At 38.0% G+C, this 22,039-nt stretch overlaps 1 protein-coding gene across 3 annotated transcripts in view; it reads right to left on the bottom strand.

Moving 5' to 3' along the window:
- Positions 1-220: 220 nt before the first annotated feature.
- The window catches only part of ABCC9 (ATP binding cassette subfamily C member 9), a 149,812-nt gene continuing 127,993 nt past the window's right edge, over positions 221-22,039 (bottom strand). For 2 of the 3 annotated variants that reach the window (XM_081483336.1, XM_081483337.1), the window contains exons 34-41: positions 21,895-22,025; positions 21,068-21,146; positions 17,954-18,062; positions 14,260-14,363; positions 11,192-11,325; positions 8,543-8,605; positions 2,443-3,685; positions 221-1,961 (exon numbers count right to left, since the gene is read on the bottom strand). In XM_081483336.1, coding sequence (XP_081339462.1) covers positions 3,548-3,685; positions 8,543-8,605; positions 11,192-11,325; positions 14,260-14,363; positions 17,954-18,062; positions 21,068-21,146; positions 21,895-22,025 — 758 coding nt within the window. In that variant the 3' untranslated portion in view covers positions 221-1,961; positions 2,443-3,547. Of the gene's footprint in view, positions 1,962-2,442; positions 3,686-7,699; positions 7,875-8,542; positions 8,606-11,191; positions 11,326-14,259; positions 14,364-17,953; positions 18,063-21,067; positions 21,147-21,894; positions 22,026-22,039 lie in introns of all 3 variants that reach the window. The other variant, XM_081483338.1, reaches the window with a different exon arrangement.

Genomic DNA, 22,039 nt, shown 5'->3' with positions numbered 1-22,039 from the left:
GGAGAAAAGTCCAAACATCCAAGTATTTAATTAGAGATGTAATAAAATTTATTGATATAGTTGTTCCACTTGATGAAAACTTCCCAAAAGCCTATATATAAAACTGAGTCTATGACTGTGACAGGTGTGAAACAAAACTGTCAAAGCATAATCAGGTCCTGTCTTGTCAACTTGTGTTAATTTACATCTATTTTACATCTAAGTAAAAGAAAAATCATCCTTTTCAATTAAGCAAACAAAAAAAGTAATTTATTATATAATACCAAAGCAGCATACGTTCATAGCAGAAGAAACACAACACAGACAGTGAAAAGTTATAGGCACTTGGCTAGTGGTAAAATTAATCAATGGACCAATCAACTATACTTATTAGGGCCTGCTGTGGTTCAGGTACTTGTATTATATGCCAAGGGCACAAAGACAAACAAGACATGGTCCCAGACCTCAAGTATCAGTTACTTAGAAGGATCTTCTCTTATCTAATCTAGAGCGAAGTTGACTTTTCAATTGATTGAAAGGCGTACTATAAAAGTAGAGGGTGCACAGTCCTTTAAGAGAAGTATTTTTTCTCTTTTAACAATATCAGTAACCTATTTTCATATAAAGCTTTAGGTATTTACTGCTTTTCACAAATATTAAGGAATTAAAATTGGTAAAAATGATTTGGTTAATTCAATCTAAAATTTGTGATGTGAAATTTGATTAAGTAAAGGCTGGTCTTCTTTTATAGATATATACCTATTTAATAAAAAATTATCTCAAGATGAATCGTTTCCATATTCAATAAATCATACATATAACACAATACATGATTAAACAATTTAATAAGAGATCATCCTTGACTTTATTCAGTCAATTTAGTTTTGTAAACAATTAAACACTCAAGTGACCACAAGTTATGAGGACACCAGTGACCACTTTAGTTGTAAAAATGGCAAATGTGGTTTTCTGTTTAGTGTAATTAGATATGATTCTGCTGACACTGCCTGGATAGCATTAGAATATTTACAGATATCATGAGGGATTATTTCAGTGGGTAAACCCTCATTTCTCTTGATGTGTGTGGGTGCTAAGAAGCTTCAGTCATGTCTGACTCTTTGTGACCTGATGGACCCTGGCCCACCAGGCTCCTCTATCCGTGGAATTCTCCAGGTAAGAATACTGGAGTGGGTTGCCATGCCTTCCTCCAGGGGATTTTCCCAACCCAGGGATCGAACCTGCATCTCTTAAGTCTCCTGCTTAGGCAGGTAGATTCTTTACCACTATTGCCACCTGGGAAGCCCTTTCTCTGTGATACTGAAATATATAACTTGGTAAAAAAACATCATGTAAATTCAACCTTACAAAGCATTTGCATGCCAGAAACACTTTGAGTAGATTGGTGGAACATTTAGAAAATATTTTCAAGATCAAATCAACAGTTATTGATTCTGTTCTGTTTAAGAGGATTTTTCTCCCAATGAAGTTTTATATATACAACGAGTTGACAGTTTGCACTAAGTAACATAGAACACTTTTTTCATCCTTGTGAAACTTATTTGAGGTAAACATCAAGACTCTAAATTTAGGTGAAGGCCCAGGCATAAGTTCTGCATGAGTAAGTATACAAATTTTCCAAGCATGAATACACAATACAATACACTGAACACAGGAACTATAGAAAGGGAGCTTACATTCTCTTTTTCCATCAGTTATAATTCTTCAAAATCTTACAATGTACATGGACCCTCACATGAAAATCAATATTGATACAAATGGGTAAAAATTGCAGTATAAATCTTTGGCTGCTAGCATGACAGTGAAAGTAACTTTTAGTATTTTTTCAATTTATTAATTTACATTTAAGAAAGCATGACACTAATATCCCATACATTTTGATGCATCTTGAATACACACATTAAAATCAGAATAAAATTTTGATACACTCTTTACATGTACATTAAAATTAGAGATGGATGAAACTGGAGCCCATTATACAGAGTGAAGTAAGCCAGAAAGAAAAACAACAATACAGTATACTAATGCATATATATGGAATCTGAAAGATGGTAACGATAACCCTATATGCGGGACAGAATGAGAGACACAGATGCATGGAACAATTTTATGGACTCTGAGGGAGAAGGTGAGGGTGGGACGTTCTGGGAGAATGGCATTGAGACATGTGTATTGTCATATGTGAAACAGAGCACCATTCCATGTTCGATGCATGTGACAAGGGCTCGGGGCCGGGGCAGTGGGATGATCCAGAGGGATGGGAGGGGGAGGGAGGTGGGTGGGGGGTTCGGGAAGGGGAACACATGTAAACCCATGGCTGATTCTTGTCAATGTATGGCAAAAACTATTACAATATTGTAAAGTAATTAGCCCCCAAGTAAAATAAATAAATTTAAAAAAAAAAAAAAAAAAAAAAAAAAAAAAAAAAAAAATTAGAGCAGGAGCAAATATATACCTGTGTGACACCACTGGACATAAATGTTTCAAAGAAATATATATTCTTCCACCTAGAAATAGACACATGTTTTACATATACGTGTATGTCTACCTATGTTTATGTATGTATGTTTGTATAGATATATCCTGTGAAAATAAGGCCACTTGCTTATGCTCTCCAGTCTTGAATAATGTGGAATTTTAGGGCTTGAGGATCATAAACACATCTAATGATTAATTAAACCATGGAAAGCTGTAGGGACCTGTCACTGAAGGGTTGAGCCTTATTACTTTTTGAACTTCAGTCTGGAAAAGCACATTATGCTTGATATCTTAAGAACTCTTCTCTTACTAGACAAGGAAAAATGGAACCTTGGGAATAATTTGTCAAATTTTCAAACTCCTATTATCATGATCATTCTAATGAAGGTTTTAGATTTACAGAGTTATTATAGATGTAATAATAACTTCTAGTCTTGGTGACCAGAAAACAATTTAGATGAAAAAAAAGAGACTTCTATAAGAAACGTCAGTATTATTAATGTTAATGAATACAGAACATATTCTCAGACAGTAAATAATAAATTTGAGTGTTTCATTTTCTAACTTATTAGAAAACCTGTCCTCCTTTTAACTTCTTCCAATGTTGGTGTTCTGGAAACACCAATAAAAAGGAAATATATTCTTACAAATAAGAGTAAAATAATGCTGAATACTAATTGTAACTTCTATGCTTGAGAGATATTTTCCAGACTTAAGCAGAGTAGTTGATTTACCACTTAAAGTAGCTTACTTGTTTTAATACAATCTGTTATTCTTAAAGGTAATGTGGCTTAATCTTTAGAAAAACATCAGTAAGGAACATAATAAGCAGTCACAGATTGGAAAACAAAGCAAGACAAAGAAAACAGGAAGAAGAAATGTCAACACAGAGAATGCAATATTCACTGGTACAGTGATATTGTTACTAATTACAAATTCCACAACATAACAAACTTCACAAAAGTGTGTAAAAGTTTAAGATGCCACTTTCTAAAGGCCAAGCTGATGATGATCCATTAAGTATGTTATGAGAACATTATTTTAAATACAAGCATGGTTTTAAGACATTCTGTCACATGTCTGCACGAACAAAAGAAGCGAATACTCCATCTTCTTGGGCCAAGAGGCTTTCTGGAGTGTCATATTCTAAAATATTTCCTCGCTTCATCACAATAACTAGGTCTGCCGTCAGAATAGTGTGAACCCGATGCTGTGAGTGAGAAAAGAATAAATGTATTCATTATAAATTTCAGAGCAGCAGCCAAAGCAATGGAAAATGCATATTTCACTGTTTATACAAGGGCATTTCTTTATCTTGGGCACAGCTTTTCTTTTTCTTTCTTATGTAAAGTATGATTTATTTACATACTTTTAAACACCAGCCAGTATGGCTGGGTCTTATATAGGCTGTATTAAATTGAGTGTACCTAATATAGTAGTTTCATCATTTTCACGGAATTGTGACTAGGATAACAAATGTTTGTCAAATAATTAAATGATAAGAAGAGTCACTGTGAACCAGTTTGGTTATAGTTTAGTCTAGACTAAAATTAGGTTTTTAGTAGAGTCAACTAATTCCCTGGGATAACACACAATTTGAAGAATCCCGGAAGGTGGTTTAATTCTGAGAAAACCATATGGGCAAGTCCATTCTGGCATGCAGTGTTAGAAAGTATTATCCAAGACTTTAGGTCAGCATGCTGTCTTTTTGTCTTTAGAGATCACTGCCACCCACTCAGTCATTTTCTCTTCCCACATGGTACCTTTTGGAGAGAAGCTCTAGTGTTAGTAACTAATCATAATAAAAATTACCACTTCCTGAGCATATATTATACATTAGCTACTCTGCACGCATACTTGTTAATCATCAGAACATTCTGCAAATGTGGGTGTTAATCTCTCTCCACTTTATGGGGGAGACCACTGGGGTTCATAATAAATAAAGCAAAACCAGATCACACAGATAGTAAGTAGCAGAATCAACATCCAAACCAGGCTTCTTCACTTCTGAGCTATTTCCACTCTGCCATAGGATGTTTTGTTGGGAGGATCTGGTCCTTCAGAGGGTTGTTCACTTGTCATTATTAGCATCATGGCTAAGAAGGCAAGCTCCAAAGTCAGAATGGATTCATGTTTTGGCTTCCCCACCTGTTAGCTGTGCAATCTTGAGCAACAAACTTAACTTTTGTATGCCTTAACTTTCACATCAGTAAAATGATGGCTGGGGAATGGTGGTGAGGATCAAATGAGATAATGCATGTAAAAATAATTCAGCACTTTGTCTTTGCAGTGAACCTTTTCGCTACTCTTTTGCTAAGTTAAGTGCTGTCCAATAGAAATATAATGTGAGCCACAAATATGCGGCACATGTAATTTCAAATCTCTTAGGAGCCATATTTTACAAGCACAAATAAACAGGTGGAATTTGTTTTAGTAATGTATGTTAGTAACAACCCAAAGTTCAACCTAGGTCAGTCCCCAAAGCAAAAGCTTATCCCTTGCCCTGGACCTGAAGACGGGGTAGTCTCAGTGTTTGTGCTTTCAGAAAAGCAAGCAGTCCTGGTTGGAGCTCACAACTAAGGGGCAAAGCAGCACATATATGGAGTGTGATAAAGATGCCAGCTTAGAACATGCACCACTAGTTTCAACATCCATAGACAAATCTATATCATTCACTAAATACTGGTAATTAATGGACTCCCTGGTGGCTCAGATGGTAAAGAAACTTCCTACAATGCAGGAGACCTGGGTTCGATTCTTGGGTGGGGAAGATCCCCCAGAGAAGGCTACCGACTCCAGTACTCTTGCCTGGAGAATTCCATGGACAGAGGAGCCTCGCGGGCTACAGGCTACAGTCCATTGGGTTGCAAAGGGTTGGACATGACTGAGTGATGAACAATGGTATATATTTAGGAATATCACACTTTAAAGGACGATTTTTATCTTTAAGAAAGGGCCAGAGCCCCTTGCATCTCCATGCATTTAGAAAAAAATAATGAGCTGTTTAATATCTGCTGTTCATTTCCTTCAAAAAATTAGTTCTTCAATAACCATATCATATATATTTTTTAAAAATTGGCTTCTAAACCCACAAATAGGATATTATAAATATTGCCTTGATATTCTAAAATGATGCTTATTTTTAAAAATGTTGAAAAACTTGGCCGATAGAAGTAAATATATCTGGTGGTTATTCCATTACTCCAAATTAATTTCTGCTTGACAAAGTGTCAACTGCCATAGCATTGATGAAATTTTCAAAACGCTCCAGAGAAATAAACCTCAACAAGAGTAAAGTATAGATTACTTTCATTAAAAAAAATGACACTCACTATTTTGGGGTATGAGGGCTTCTTTTTAGAAATCCGAGAAAGTTATCTTTTACTTATTCCACAATTTTCAGTGGCAGTTAACAAAAGTAACAGGACAACTTTTATCAAGGAATGAAAAATAGTTACTCTTAATAAATTCATTTATTTATTTATTGGCTGCACCACACAGTGTGTGGGATCACAGCTCCCTGACCAGGGATCGAACCTGTGCCCCCTACATTAGAAGTCAGTGTCTTAACCGATGGACCACCAGCAAAGCCCCAATTACTCTTAATAGCTGTTGTTGTTTAGCTGCTAAGTCGTGACTGACTCTTTTGCAACCCCATTGACTGCTGTGCCCACCAGGCTCCTCTGTCCATAGGATTTCCCAGGTAAGAATACTGGAGTGGGTTCCCATTTCCTTCTCTAGGGGTTCTTCCCAATCCAAGGATCAAACCCACACCTCTTGCATTGGCAGGTGGATTCTTTTCCACTGAGCCACCTGGAAAGCCCAACAGAGCTGATGAAGCTTTTAACAGAGCTGAGTAGTATTATACAAGGGATGTACCACAAGTTGGCTCTCCCTCTTATAAGCCTGGTAAAAGGAGTTGGTCCCCCAGTATTTGGTCCTTTCCCACAATTTTCTGTGTCTGGGGAAAGAGCTCTTGGTATCCTGGTGGCCACCTCCACACTGGGTGGTCTTGAAATGAAGAATGGGTGAAAGACATACAAGTAAACAGAAAAGTATTCAGTGAATGTAGAAAAGCAGAAATCAGGTGAGCTAACATAATTTTTTGGTGAAAATATACAAATTATGCTCAAGAAACCTTCCAGCTGTCAACTAAATGGGACCACCCGTCAGTACCATGCTTTGGTGCAGAGCAGAGAAAAATAGTCTTTGGAGTAGGCAAGGGTCTGCTTTTCCCTCTTTTAACCTGCCTTTTTAAGGGGAGCAGGAAGCTCTTTCTCCCCATCTCTCCAGTGAGAAAATTCTTGAAAATGTTATAAAATCATTTTTCAAGTTAGCCAATTTTCTCAAGTCTCCCTGTAGGCAACTCCAGGGCAGAAGGAATCAGAGTTCACTGGGAAAGTGAAAGAAAGTGCTATCTCTTTATTTAGGCCCAGTTTACAGAAGGAGAGCCCTGATGGGGAATCATTTCCAGCTACCTTGAGAAAGCTGCACTTCAAAGGGTGCGCTTTCTTTTTTTCTTTTCTAATATTTTTATTTATTTGTTTGGCTGCACTGGGTCTGTGATGCAGCAGGCAAGATCTTTGACCTACATTGCAGAACGCGAAATCTTTAGTTGTGGCATGCAAACTCTTAGTTGCAGAATATGGGATCTAGTTCCCAGACTGGAGATCGAACCTGGGTCCTCTGCATTCGGAGCATGGAGTCTTAGCCACTGGACCACCAGGGAAGTCCCAAGGGTATACTTTCTCCCATGCATCATTCACAAAACCAGAAGCACAAGCAAGCAGTTCACACATAACTCCTATGACTCAACGGTTAAAAACTTAAGTAATTACGGAGCAACGCATTCTTCGGGGCACGTAAGGAACATCATGTGTTTGGTACTTTAAGGACAGTTACAGAACATCTCCAAGGAATAGTGAAATTGGTCCTTAGGACAGAGGTAAATCTGGGTACAGGTTTTCTCTTCTGCTTACAGCTATTGTAACAATGGTGTGGTCTGCAAAAGCTGTCAAGGCCACTTTCTGCCTGACCACTCTCTCTGGTGCTTTGATACATTTGGAAATATACGCAAATGTCTTATTTGTATTGAGCACAACAGAACCACCCAGTTGAGCTGATCTGTATAATAATACCTTGTAGTTAGTTCCCTCACCCCATCCCTCCCCTTTAATCTGCATTCTTCTTGCCTTACTGTGGGGGAGGTGGCTAAGATAACTACCAGAGAATGGGACACTTGGCAGGGTAGCTCCTGATGTTTACTTGTTGGTCATCACCAAAGTGGAAAAGAGGCCATTCTTGAGAGCAAGCAAGTTTGGAACAGTATCACACTCTACTAATATACCCTCAGATAAGACTAAAACAAGGCCTGCATCCAAAATAGAAGAGACACGGTGCTGGAGAGAAAAGAACAATAGAAAGGAGAAAAGAGAATCAGCAAGAGGGAAATGTCCAAGCAATTCATTTTAAAAAAAAGTTTTGTTAAATTTTAAGTCTGTCAGTAAGAACCCACCCATCTGCAAAGACGCAGAGACAAAACCATGGCCTCTTTGCAGTAACTTGTAATGGGCATTACAAACACTTCAGCAAGTCTTCAGTTTGATTGGGGCTATCTAAAAATCAGAGAAAGTATCTGCTGGTATCAGCTGAGTAAACAGGAACACAGAAATTAAGTGTAAATAGTATCAGCAATCAAACCGATGAATTTTGCTTCTGAAACTGATCATCAGACAATTCGATTATTCAAAGAAGAATCATCCCATATGAACTACCATCTGTATCTGGTGAAATAGTACAGGCCATGACCTGCTGGAATTCTGAAATTTAGAATGCTCTTTCATTGTAAACTAGGAGAGGAAGGTAGAGCAGACAGCTTGGGAAAGAAACAGTGTAACGGCTTTCAAAGCATGGCAAATTTTTTTGTTTTTTTGCACAGATACAGAAATATTGGCAGAGAAATACATGATTCAACATAAGTATACTTTTAATTGCCCCCAAATAAAGAATACTGAATCTTCAAACAGCAACCAAAGAGGAGTAAATCAACACTGTCTCCTGTACTTACAGCTATTGTAACAACGGTGCGATCTGCAAAAGCTGTCATGACCACTTTCTGCAAAATGTTTTCCTGCCAAAAAATAAATAGAGTCTGAATTTTCTCTGGACTCCTTTCTGTTGCCAAAATATTTTGTCCCCAAGACCAATGCTTCAACATGCCCAATCTCTTCTGAGAATTCTCACTCCTGTCTTCTGCAGAAGGTCTAACAGGCAGCAGTGCCCAGCAGGGAGCTCAGGCTGGGTTCTGCATTGTCTTCAAAATGCAAAGAAAACTAAGAATGTTGATAGACTTATTGCCAGGAAAATGAATGAGGAAAATGAAACCAAATGGGTGGGGAAATGCTCACTTAAGGTTATGCCACAAATGGATGTATTCAAAACTAATAAAACCCTAAAACAGTGTTAAGTTTGGGGTCAGAAAAGGAGAAAATAAAATACATGCCAAAAATTTGGATTTTGACCCATAAAAGTACATTCCAGGCAGGAACTATTTTTATTCCCACCACAAACCATTGTTGTTGTTCAGCCGCCAAGTCGTGTCTCACTCTGCGACCCCATGAACTGCAGCATGCCAGGCTTCCTGTCCTTCACTGTCTCCCTGAGTTTGCTCAAACTCACGTCTATTGAGTCAGTGATGCCATCCAACCATCTCATATTCTGTCGTTCCCTTCTCCTCTTGCCCTCCATCTTTCCCAGCACTGGGGTCTTTTCCAATGACTTAGCTCTTCGCATCAGGTGGCCAAAGTATTGGAGCGTCAGCATCAGTCCTTCTAATGAATATTCAGGGGTGATTTCCTTTAGGATTGACTGGTTTGATGTCCTTGCTGTCCAAGGGACCCTCAAGAGTTTTCTCCAGCACCACGGTTTGAAAACATTAATTCTTCGGTGCTCAGCCTTCTTTATGGTCCAAATTGTTATTATATTTTAAAAGATATCAAGGGTAATGATTCTTCCTCTCTCAATAAAAAGGCTCAATTACCGAAGTCTTTATGTGAAGTTGTTATGTCTTCCAATCACATGGCTTATTGCCAATTAATTCATTCTTATTCTCTCCTTTTCTCTCTCTCTCTCATTTCTATTGAGGCAGTACTATCCTTAAAATAACCCACAATATTATAAGAACTTAGTAATTAATACTAATTTTAATGTAGTTACATTTGGTGAAATGGCTTCATAGAAACAACTTCATAGCTTTAAATTATCTTAACTTGGAGAAGATATATAACTTCATATAGATACTTTAACTGATTGTGCTCTATGCTCAGTTGCTCAGTCTGATTCTTTGTGGCCCAATGGGCTGTAGCCCCCCAGGCTTCTTCTGTCCATGCGATTTTCCAGGCAAGAATACTGGTGTGGGTTGCCATTTCCTCCTCCAGGGAATCTTCTCTACCCAGGGATCAAACCTGTGTGTTTTTTGTCTCTTCACTGCAGGTAGATTCTTTACCACTGAGCCACCGGGGTGAGGGTGGGGTGGGTGGGGGTGGGGACTCAGTTTAACTAATTAGTCTTACTTAATGCAAAGGACAGGGAAGCCTGGCGTGCTGCAGTTCGTGGGATCACAAAGAGTCGGACACAACTTAGTGACTGAACAAAAACAATATAAAGAAATGATGTCAAATTAACATCTCCATATATAATTGGCTCTTAATAATCTTGAAGCTGTTTCACCTTTTTGGATAGTTTTATTCTATCTAAAGTATACAGCAAGAAAAGAAATAAGATTTTTTTTTGTCCTTTCTGATGCCAAACTTTTAATATAAAGTTCATTTTTATAAGAACATTAATAGCTAGTTCATAACATTTGCAGTTCAATGTGACATTTTCCCCCCTCAGTCACAACTTTCCAAACAGATCCTTCTCGGACATATTTGATACTTTTAAAAATTTTAATTTTCATTTTATATTGGAGTACAGCTGATTTGTAACGTTGTGTTAGTTTCAAGTATACAGCTGAGTGATTCGGTTATGCATATACATATATCCATTCTTTTTCAGATTTTTCCCCTTTTTAGGTTATTACAGAATACTCAGTAGAGTTCCCTGTGCTATACAGTAGGTCCTTTTTGATTATCTGTTTTATATATAGTAGTGTGTATATGTTAATCCTGAACTCCTAATTTATCCCTCCCCTTATTTGACACTTTTAAATGATCTCTTTCAAAAGGCAAAGTTTATGCCTTATTACCATCAATACATTGAGAGGGCCATTATTAATTCTAGCCAGTATTAATTTTAGTGAATCCCTCTTCAAATTGCATTAGAAAATGATTGGTTTTGATTATCAATGGATTCTATTAAACAGTGATTTGCATACATTTTAGAACTTCCATGGCAACATACCTGAATACTTGAATATAGTACAGCAGTCTCATCAACTGAGCCCTGGAATTTTACTCCCTTGAGGATTAATTAAAAAGTGATGGCAAATTTATTTGATGCTTATTGGACAACAGGAGCTTCTTTAAAACAAGAATAAAGTCTCCTTTATTGAAATTCTCAATGTGCTATACCACTGGTTGATCAAGGAGGTAGTTGAAAAGACACTGAAAACAATAGTCCTGAGGATATTCAGAACCCAGTCAGGAAAAATAAATTGTAATTTTTACATGCATTTCTTCGACTCATCAATTGAAAGCAGCTTAGATGATGCACTCACTGTGGCCATGTCGATGGAAGCCGTTGCTTCATCCATGATGAGAATACTGCTTTTGCGGACAAAGGCCCTGGCAAGGCAGAACAGCTGTCTCTGTCCAACGCTAAAATTCTCCCCACCTTCAGTGACAACTGCATCTAAATAAAAAAAAGCAAGGACTTCACTAAAGAAATGACATTAATATTTTCCTTAGGCAACATAGTGGAAAACATATTATGTCCTATAAAAACCTATTGATATCACTTTGTACCGGTGCAAGGATTTCATTTTGGAAAAAGCAAAGAAGAACTTTACTTGGGGAAAATGAAGATGATTCTGGGCCATCTTATGTTTGACAATAGGTGGTAAATTGTCTTCTTATAGTAGGACATAAAATACTGTTAAATATTTTAAAGACTGGAAGACCTTCGAGATGATTTAATTATTTGATGTAATTATCTAAGGCCCAGAGAAATGAAGTGGCTTGCCCAAGATCACACAGCTAACTGGTAGTAGAGCTTAGTGAGAAACAGAATATTCTCAACTCCAATACCTATTCTCTTTCCATTATATTGTCCTCTTGGACTCTAAGCTCCAAGTCGGTAAGGATTTATTAATAAATCCCCAGTACTTAACAATGAGCATCTGACATAGTAGCTGAATAGAAAACCTTGTTGCATGGATAAGTGAGTTATGTCCTCATTAGAGTTTCCTTTTTTTGGTTTTCAACCACATTTTATAAACTACTGCTGTGAGTTTAGCTTCAATTCTATTTCCAAAATGATTATTAGGATTCAAACACATTGTAGTAGGGCTCTGAGGGGCCATTTCTATTGATTATTGTCTCACTGCTTCAAATTCTTATAATTTCTCATGCTTGGGGGCTATGCATCTATTCTCCAAATTGTAATGTATATAATAAATAAAAAGGAAACAGGGAATGATGAATGTTCTTCACTAGAACTGGTCTGAACCAGATCATTATCAAATCATTGATGCAATCTTTATTAAGACAATGAGCATAAACATCATTCAATTACAGAGTATAAATATAATTCCTTGTTGCTTACACTGTCCCATAATTCCCAAATACTATGCCCACAATTCAAAACAGGTACATGCAGGTATCATATTAGTGAAGAGAACTATATAGATATAATTATCTTTCCAAGTACTAATGGGGGAAGGGCAGAGTGTGAAAATCACTAGGGGAAAAAGGTCTACAAGCATTATCTCAAGCAGACTTTTCAATTTTTCAAGGGCTTGCTGGACTTTCCAGAGGAGACATCAAAAATTGTTATGGGAAAGTTCATCCAGACCTCTGGAATTATTCCCATTGTCTGACACTGGCAAGGTCAGTAAAACTATTCTTAAAGACATGCTGTCTCCACTTTGTTTGTGGATGTCTTTTCCTTCAGACTGAATTACAATCATGAGAGGTATTGTTTTTGAGTAGGCCCCACTTCCCAAATAAGCTAACAAATAAATATAATTTTATTTGGTAGGTTGATTAAAAAAAATTAGACGGCAACAATACAATCAATTTGGCAACTACACATTAAGCATTAAAATTAGAATATCAACCATTATCTTTCCGATGCTTTCTTAAATGAATTTAAATTTTAAGGAAACAAATCCAAAACTACAGATATTCACTTTCATGAATGAAAGACTATATCATGAACTCTCCTTTGTTTCATTAATCATGTTTTTCTTTAGTTATTCATGTTGTTCTTTTGTTTTTGTCATCAATTATTTGCCAGAAATTATACCACTTGGCAAATAGAGGGGGAAACAATGGAAACAGTGGCTGACTTTATTTTTGGGGCTCCAAAATCACTGCAGATGGTGACTGCAGCCATGAAATTAAAAGACGCTTACTCCTTAGAAGGAGTCATGACCAACCTAGACAGCATATTAAAAAGCAGAGACATTACTTCGCCAACAAAGGTCCATCTAGTCAAGTCTATGGTTTTTCCAGTAGTCATGTATGGATGTGGGAGTTGGGCTATAAAGAAAGCTGAGAGCTGAAGAATTGATGCTTTTGAACTGTGGTGTTGGAGAAGACTCTTTGAGAGTCCCTTGGACTGCAAGGAGATCCAACCAGTCCATCCTAAAGGAGATCAGTCCTGGGTGTTCACTGGAAGGACTGATGTTGAAGCTGAAACTCCAATACTTTGGCCACCTGATGCGAAGAGATGACTCATTTGAAAAGACTCTGATGCTGGGAAAGATTGAGGGCAGGAGGAAAAAGGGATGACAGAGAATGAGATGGTTGACTGGCATCACCAACTCAATGGACATAAGTTTGGGTAGACTCCGGGAGTTGGTGATGGACAGGGAGGCCTGGCATGCTGTGGTCCATGGGGTCACAAAGAGTAGGACACGACTGAGTGACTGAACTGAATTGATGCTACCTCTGGGACTGAATTCATATCAGGGATCTAGAAAGATTCCATATGCCATGAAGTAACTAAGCCCATGTGCCACAACTACTGAGTCTGTGCTCTAGAGCCTGGGAGCTGTGGCTACGGAAGTCTTCGCACCCTGAAGTACGTACTCCACAAGAGAAGCCACTGCAATGAGAAGCTGGAGCACCACAACTAGACAGTAGCCCCCCCCCCGCCACAACTAGAGAAAAGTCTGTGCAGAAACAAAGACTCAGCACAGCCAAAAATAAACAAAAATAAATATAAGGAGCTTTAGTGCTAAAATTATGTGATCTAGAATGAAATGTTCAGTTCAGTTCAGTCGCTCAGTCGTATCCGACTCTTTGCGACCCCATGAATCGCAGCACGCCAGGCCTCCCTGTCCATCACCAACTCCCAGAGTTTACCCAAACCCATGTCCATCGAGTCAGTGATGCCATCCAACCATGTCATCCTCTGTCATCCCCTTCTCCTCCTGCCCCCAATCCTTCCCAGCATCAGGGTCTTCTCCAATGAGTCAACTCCTCGCATGGGTGGCCAAAGTATTGGAGTTTCAGCTTCAACATCAGTCCTTCCAATGAACAACCAGGACTGATCTAAAATGTAGGTATGTAGAATTCATTTCATATATAAAAAAATAAATGCGTCATTTAGAAAATATACCTAGACCTCCTGGTAGGGATTTGACCATGTTCTTCAACTGAGCAATTTCAAGAGCTTCCCAGAGTCTGTCATCTGTGCATTTGCATTCTGGATCTAAATTAAATCTGTAGGAAAAAAAATCAGTTAGTGAATAAATTTTAAAAATGACTGTTTAATGTATTCTTGCTTATTGCTGTTCTTCCCTAAAGATGGAAATCCTATTTGTTTTGGCTGTTACTGTATGCCCAGAATCTACAACAGTGCTTAGGATAGAACAGACATTCACTTCATGCTTGGTGGGTGAATGAATGATCTGAATTTTATGAGCACTGGTTTTCTGATGACATAATTAGTAAATTTAAATTAATGATATGATTAGATAAAATTCATTAAATTAGATTCATCCACTTTCATATTACATTTTTTGGAATCTCTCTATGAAATATTCCTAAATTTATTTTATTTTAAAAAATTTTTATTGGAGTATGGTTGCTTTACAATGTTGTTAGTTTCTGCAAGGTGAATCAACTATATGTATATGTATATATCCCTTCTTTTTCAGATTAACTTCCCATTTAGGTCACCACAGAGAATTGAGTAGGGAAATTCCCAAAGATACATGCACCCCAGTGTTCACTGCAGGACTATTTACAATATCCAGGACATGGAAGCAATCTAAACGCCCATCAACAAAGAAATGGATAAAGAACATGTGGCACATATACACAATGGAATATTACTCAGCCATAAAAAGGAATGAAATTGTGTCATTTCCAGAGATCCTGATGGACCTAGAGACTTATACAGAGTAAAGCAAGTCATATTATGTTCAGTGTAACTTGAATAGTATCTAGCTAATTATTCCTACAGAACTAATGTTAAATACATAAATCTATATGGAAATATACAATGCTATTTCAGATGAGTTATGCTGTACCAACCACGATAACAGTATTCATAATAAATATATTCAGAGATAGAGATTTCTATCATATTGCTAAATAATCTGGTACACCTAGAAGTTTTAACTGAAGTAATTTTACAATGTGGCTCAGATCATGAACTCCTTATTGCAAAATTCAGGCTTAAATTGAAGAAAGTCTTCCTGATAGCTCAGTTGGTAAAGAATCCGCCTGCAATGCAGGAGACCCCAGTTCGATTCCTGGTTTGGGAAGACCCACTGGAGAAGGGATAGGCTACCCACTCCAGTATTCTTGGGCTTCCATTGTGGCTCAGCTGGCAAAGAATCCGCCTGCAGTATAGGAGACCTGGGTTCGATCCTTGGGTTGGGAAGATCCCTTGGAGAAGGGAAAGGCTACCCACTCCAGTATTCTGGCCTGGATAATTCCATGGACTGTGTAGTCCATGGGGTCACAAAGAATCAGACACAACTGAGTGACTTTCACTCACTTCTTCAGGGAAAAATACTAGACCATTTAGGTATGACCTAAATCAAATCCCTTATGATTTAATAGTGTAGGTGACAAAGAGATTCAAGAGATTAGATCTGATAGACAGAGTTCCTGAAGAACTACGGACAGAGGTTTGTAACACTGTACAGGAGGCAGTGACCAAATCATCCCCAAGAAAACAATGCAAGGCAAAATGGTTGTCTGAGGAGGCCTTACAAATAGCTAAGAAATGAAATGAAGTGAAAGGAAAAGGAGAAAGGGGAAGATATACTTAACTGAATGCTGAGTTCCAAATAACAGCAAGCAGAGATAAGGAAGCATTTTTAAGTGAATAATGCAAATAGAAGAAAACAATAGAATGGGAAAGACTAGAGATCTCTTCAAGAAAATTAGAGATACCAAGGGAACATTTCATGCAAAGATGGACACAATAAAGGACAGAAATGGCAAGGACCCAACAGAAGCGGAAGAGATTAAGAAAAGGTGGCAAGAATACACAGTAGAACTTTACAAAAAAATTCTTAATGACTCAGATAACCACTAAGGTGTGGTCACTCACCTAGAGCCAGACATCCTGGAATGCGAAATTAAGTGGGCCTTAGGAAGTATTACTATGAACAAAGCTAGTGGAGGTGATGGAATTCCAGCTGAGCTATTTCAATCCTAAAAGGTGATGCTGTGAAAGTGCTGCACTCAATATGCCAGCAAATTTGGAAAACTCAGCAATGACCGCAGGACTGGAAAAGGTTAGTTTTCATTCCAATCCCAAGGAAAGGCAATGCCAAAGAATGTTCACACTTCTGTACAATTGTGCTCATTTCACATGCCAGCAAGGTAGTGCTCAAAATCCTTCAAGCTAGGCTTTGACAGTACATAAACTGAGAACTTCCAGATGTACAAGCTGGATTTAGAAAAGGTAGAGGAACCATAGATCAAATTGTCAGCATCCGTTGGATTATAGAGAAAGCAAGGGAATTTGAGAAAAACATCTTCTGCTTCATTGACCATGCTAAAAACTTAGACTGTGTGGATCACAACAAACTGTGGAAAATTCTTAAAAAGATGGGAATACAGACCACCTTCCCTGCCTCTTGAGAAATCTGTATGGAGGTCAAGAAGCAACAGGTAGAACCAGACATGGGACAATGGACTTGTTCAAAACTGAGAAAGCAGTACAGCAAGACTGTATATTGTCATTCTACTTATTTAACTGACATGCAGAGTAAATCATGCAAAATGCTGGGCTGGATGAATCACAACCTGGAATCAAGACTATTGGGAGAAATGTCAACAATGTCAGATGTGCAGATGATACCACCCTTATGGCAGAAAGTGAAAAGGAACTAAAAAGCATCTTAATCAGGGTAAAAGAGGAGAGTGAAAAAGCTTGCTTAAGTCTCAACGTTCAAAAAACTAAGATCAGAGCATCTGATCCCATCACTTTATGTCAAATAGATGGGGGAAAAATGTAAACAGTGGCAGATTTTATTTTCTTGGGCTCCAAAAATCACTGCAGATGGTGACTGCAGCCATGAGATTAAAAGACATTTGCTTTTTAGAAGGAAAGCTATGACAAACCTAGACAGCATATTAAAAAGCAGAGACATCACTTGGCCAACAAAGTCAAAGCTATAGTTTTTTCCAGTAGTCATGTATAGATGTGAAAGTTGGACTATAAAGAAAGCTGAGTGCTGAAGAACTGATGCTTTCAAATTGTGATGCTAGAGAAGACACTTGAGAGTCCCTTGGACTGCAAGGAGCTCAAACCAGGCAATCTTAAAAGAAATCAACCCTGAATATTCATTGGAAGGACTGATGCTGAAGCTCTAATACTTTGGTCACCTGATGTGAAGAGCTGACTCAGTGGAAAAGACCCTGATGCTGGAAAGATTGCAGGCCAAAGGAGAAGAGGGCAGCAGAGGATGAAACAGCTGGATGGCATCACCGACTCAATGGACTAGAATTTGAGAAAACTCTGGGAGATAGTGGAGGACAAACGAGCCTGGAGTGTTACAGTCCATGGGGTCACAGAGTCGGACAGAATTTAGCAGCTAAATAACAACAATTTTACAATTAAATATTGAACAATCTTACATATATTTTCTCTCTGAGACAAGGACAACAGAAAAGGATGGGCTTCTTTGGGTTAATTCAGCCATTCTAAGTGCCTTAATCCAAACTATGGGACACAACATTTGACCTCATCATCCTGGTGATGACCTTTCACACCTACCTGAAAAGCAACTCATGAGCCAAAGGGTAAATACTGAGGCGCATGAGTTTCTGTTGAATACATTACCTACCGAATAGAACCGCTGAAGAGTATGGGATCCTGCAGAATGATTGAAAGCCTAGAACGTAGTGTGTGCAGTGGCAGTTTGGAAATGTCTATCCCATCAATGACAATCTTTCCTGTTAAAGAAAAACAAAAATTACAGGCCTGTAATAAAACCACAAGTAAAATAATATTTGTTTACCAATTGGAGGTGCTTTCCTAGTTCAGGATTGAAATTCAGAAGATGATGTTTTCCATGTAAGTATTAAAAACATCATGATATGTCTCTAAGAAAAATAGGCATTTTGGTGATATTTTCTTTCTTATGTATTATATTTTCTCCTAAAGGGATTTCCACTTTTTACTGTTTATGTGGTTCATACAAACCAAAGGTACTCTTTTCCCTCAGTGGTCTTCTTTATAGTATTCCTTTATACTGTTCCCAGCTTTATTTTCCTTCATAGGACATTCTGTTATACACATTTACTGATCTTTTGGGGGCTTTTCTGGTAGCTCCATTGGTAAAGAATCCGCCTGCAAAGAGGAGCCTGGCAGGCTACAGTCCATGGGGTTGCAAAGAGTCAGACACGACTTAGCGACTAAACCACCACCATAGATCTTTTTAATTGTGTGGCTCAGACAGTAAAGAATTCGCCTGTAATGCAGGAGACCTGGGTTTGATCCCTGGGTTGGGAAGATCCTCTGGAGGAGGGCATGGCAACCCATTCCAGTATTCTTGCCTGGAGAATCCCCATGGACAGAGGAGCCTGGCAGGCTACAGTTCATGGGGTCACAAAGAGTCGGACACAACTGAGCAACTAAACATAGCACTCCCCAAACTAGATTATCAGGTTATTGAAGATGGGCATTTTTGTCTGTCTTATTCACTCATTTATTTATTTACTTATATATTTCAAAAATCTTTTACTTTATAGTGGGGTATAGCTGATTGACAATATTGTGTTATATTTATTTATTTGTTTTCACTTATTTTTTGGCCACACCAAGTGACATTCAGGATCTCAGTTTCCTGACCAGGGATGGAATCTGTGCCCTCTGTAATGGAAGCTCAGATGCTTAACCAATGGACTGTCCATGTTAGTAGCTGAGTCGTGTCCAACTCTTTGCAACTCTTTGCAACTGTAGCCTGCCAGCCTCCTCTGTCCATGGAATTCTCCAGGCAAGAATACTGGAGTGGGTTGCTATTCCCTTCTCCAAGGGATCTTCCTGATCCAGGGATCGAACCCAGGTCTCCTGCATTACAGGCAGATTCTTTACCATCTGAGCCACCAGGGAAGCTCCAAGAAGAAAGGCTTCCCTGACCAGGAAACAAATCTGGACCACAAAGGTGAGGGCATCTATTTCTAACCACTAGACCACCATCAGAGAAGTCTCTTTGCTCATTTATTGATTGAGGAGTACGGTACAGTACAAGTAAGAAAGTAAATTCCATGACATAGGTATCAACTCTTAGTAAATTTCACTGTACATGAACTTGTGCAATTTTCATGACTTTTCCTTACCTTGATAGGTTTATTTTATGATCTTGTTTTGTGCAAAGATAATATTGCTCTGTGAGATAAGCATGCTAGGAGAAGGATGGCAATTAGAGTCCCTTTTCTGCTGGATTTAGATTCAAGAGCAGGTAAGGTGATTAGCTTAAACTTTCTTCTGGGTATAATATATTATCTATTAAAATCTCAATCACCTAATGGTATTAAAAAGATAATCAGTCATCATAGTCCTCATGGGGGCTGAATTCATGAGACTATGGCTAATCTAATATGTTCCATCATAGTGACAGTTTTTAATGAAAAGTTTCAATCAATTGTCTTGTATCCTGTAATTGGCTTATAATGTAAATCCCACAGAAAACCCTTAAAGGATCTCTGTGTTATTACCAGCCATGAAAAGAGCGAGCTGCTCATCTAGAGGTGGATAGCTATCTCTTTGCTAAATCTAAGTCCCAAACCCTGCAATGACCACAGTTCAACTTCGTTGTTCATAAACTGACCTCTTTATTTCACTGAGTTGTTGTATAGATTAAATAATATAACCTGTCAAGTATAATAAAAATATGAAGTACTATTATCACAATGATCACAGATAATAATATTTAAGCAATTCTTGAGCTGATGGCTCCCCTTTCATTCAAGATGGCATATATGCTGGCCTATTTATAGGTCACTTAACAAACTAAATAATGTGACATATTTTTTCTAAAACAAATATTAGGTTACTTCCATGTATGATACTATTAATAATTTTGCAGATGAATAACTATTTTTGTATATTGTCAACATGTCCTTGGCACTTTATTAGCAATGGTCACCTCCTCCCAAAACATCCAACATCATTAAACCATGTTATTAAGAAGATGATAAAAAGAGTCATGCACTAAAATTAAAATGCAGATTATTTATCTCCTTTTTTCCTTTAATGGAAAGAAATGTGCTTTTAGCTTGCAGGAAACTAGACAGTCTTTTTCTCTCTTCCTTCTTCTTGAAATGCCACTTCCATCTGCTGCTCTTCATAATGAGTGGCCTTGTTTTAATTTTACTAATTTAATAAAATTCTTTAACAATAATTTCTAGAGCTGAGTTTAGGGCTAATAATTTTATTTCTCCAGTTCCTTTTTTTTTTTTACTCCTAAACTGTTTATCTGGGATGTGTGCATGCTCAGTTGTGTCCAACTCTTTGTGACCCCACAGAGTATACCCTGCTAAGCTCCTCTGTCCATGGGATTCTCCAGGCAAAATTACTGGAATGGGTTGCCATTTCCTCCTCCAGGGGATCAGGGATCAAACCCACGTCTCCTGCATCTCATTGCATCGGCAGGAAGATTCTTTACCACTGAGCCACCCAGGAAGCCCATTTATCTGGAATACCTGCCTCAAACCATGGCTGTAGGACACAATAGTAGTTGTAGTAGTAGTAATGTGTGGTCAGTCATGACAGACTCCTTGTAACCCCATGGATTATAGCCCACCAGGCTCCTCTGCCCATGGGATTTTCCAGGCAAGAATACTGAAGTCATTCTAAATATACTTTTTATTGCAGGACTACGTAAGTAGATGTTGCTTTTTTTTAAAAAAAGGAAGAGTATCACATGGCTAATGAAAAAGTTTAGTTAGTAACTCACCATCAAATATATCCACCATTCTGAAGAAAGCCAGAGATAACGATGACTTCCCACTGCCAGTGCGACCACATATGCCCACCTAAGAAAGCAACTGTCACTCAGAGAGAAGAGGACTCAGACAAAAGAAAAATGTAAGGAAAGCATTTTTAACTTAGATAAGACACGATGATAAAACTGCAACTCTATTTAAACAGTTACATTAAAATAGTCATTCTCTTCTCAGGTCTCCCTTCTGAGTTATCATTATTAAGATAACACAGGATCTTCATCAAATCTTCAATGATTCCACTTGGACTCTTTTTTAATTCTATGTGGTTGTGTTTTTTACCTCTGTGGCTTCATTTTTCCATTTAGTATTTCATTGACCTAATAAACAAGTACTCCACTTTGTCTCAGAAGTGATGATTTTATTATATAACAAAAAGTAAAATGAGTCCATTTTTCTGCACACTTGCTCTTTTTACAATAACTAAAATAAATCATTGTGGGGCCAGAGCTAGTACAAACACAAAGGTTCTCAAGGGAACATCTGGAATGGTCATGAGCCAAAAGCTAGAAATTTTGAAAAACATGCCTATTGTTCACTTTTCTGATCTTCATGGGAGATGAATGAATGGCAATACAGTTTAGAGAACGTATACTTTATCTGGATCCACTCTCTCCCTTTTCTCTTTTATGCACATAATTTGACCTATAAAGTGTAAGGAATATAATGGGAGCCCAGTGAGATGATCCTTGGCTGGCATGTCTAAGGATCTCAAGTGATAATGGAATGGTTCCATCTGAGGTTCTGTATGAATTAAATCAAATGACAGTGATCTCCATACCTTCTGCCCAGGTTTGATGTAAGCCTTTACGTGCTTAAGAACAGGCTTTAGGTTATTTTCATATCTGACACACAGATCATGAATCTTGATCTCCCCTTCCTGAGGCCAATGTTCTGGAACTTGAGAAGGATCTGGAGGGTAGAGA

The sequence above is a fragment of the Giraffa tippelskirchi genome, chromosome 4 (assembly GCF_054371585.1).
Source record: "Giraffa tippelskirchi isolate mGirTip1 chromosome 4, T2T-mGirTip1v1.2.pri, whole genome shotgun sequence".
Taxonomy (NCBI): domain Eukaryota; kingdom Metazoa; phylum Chordata; class Mammalia; order Artiodactyla; family Giraffidae; genus Giraffa; species Giraffa tippelskirchi.
This window is presented reverse-complemented; position numbering and strand designations above follow the sequence as displayed.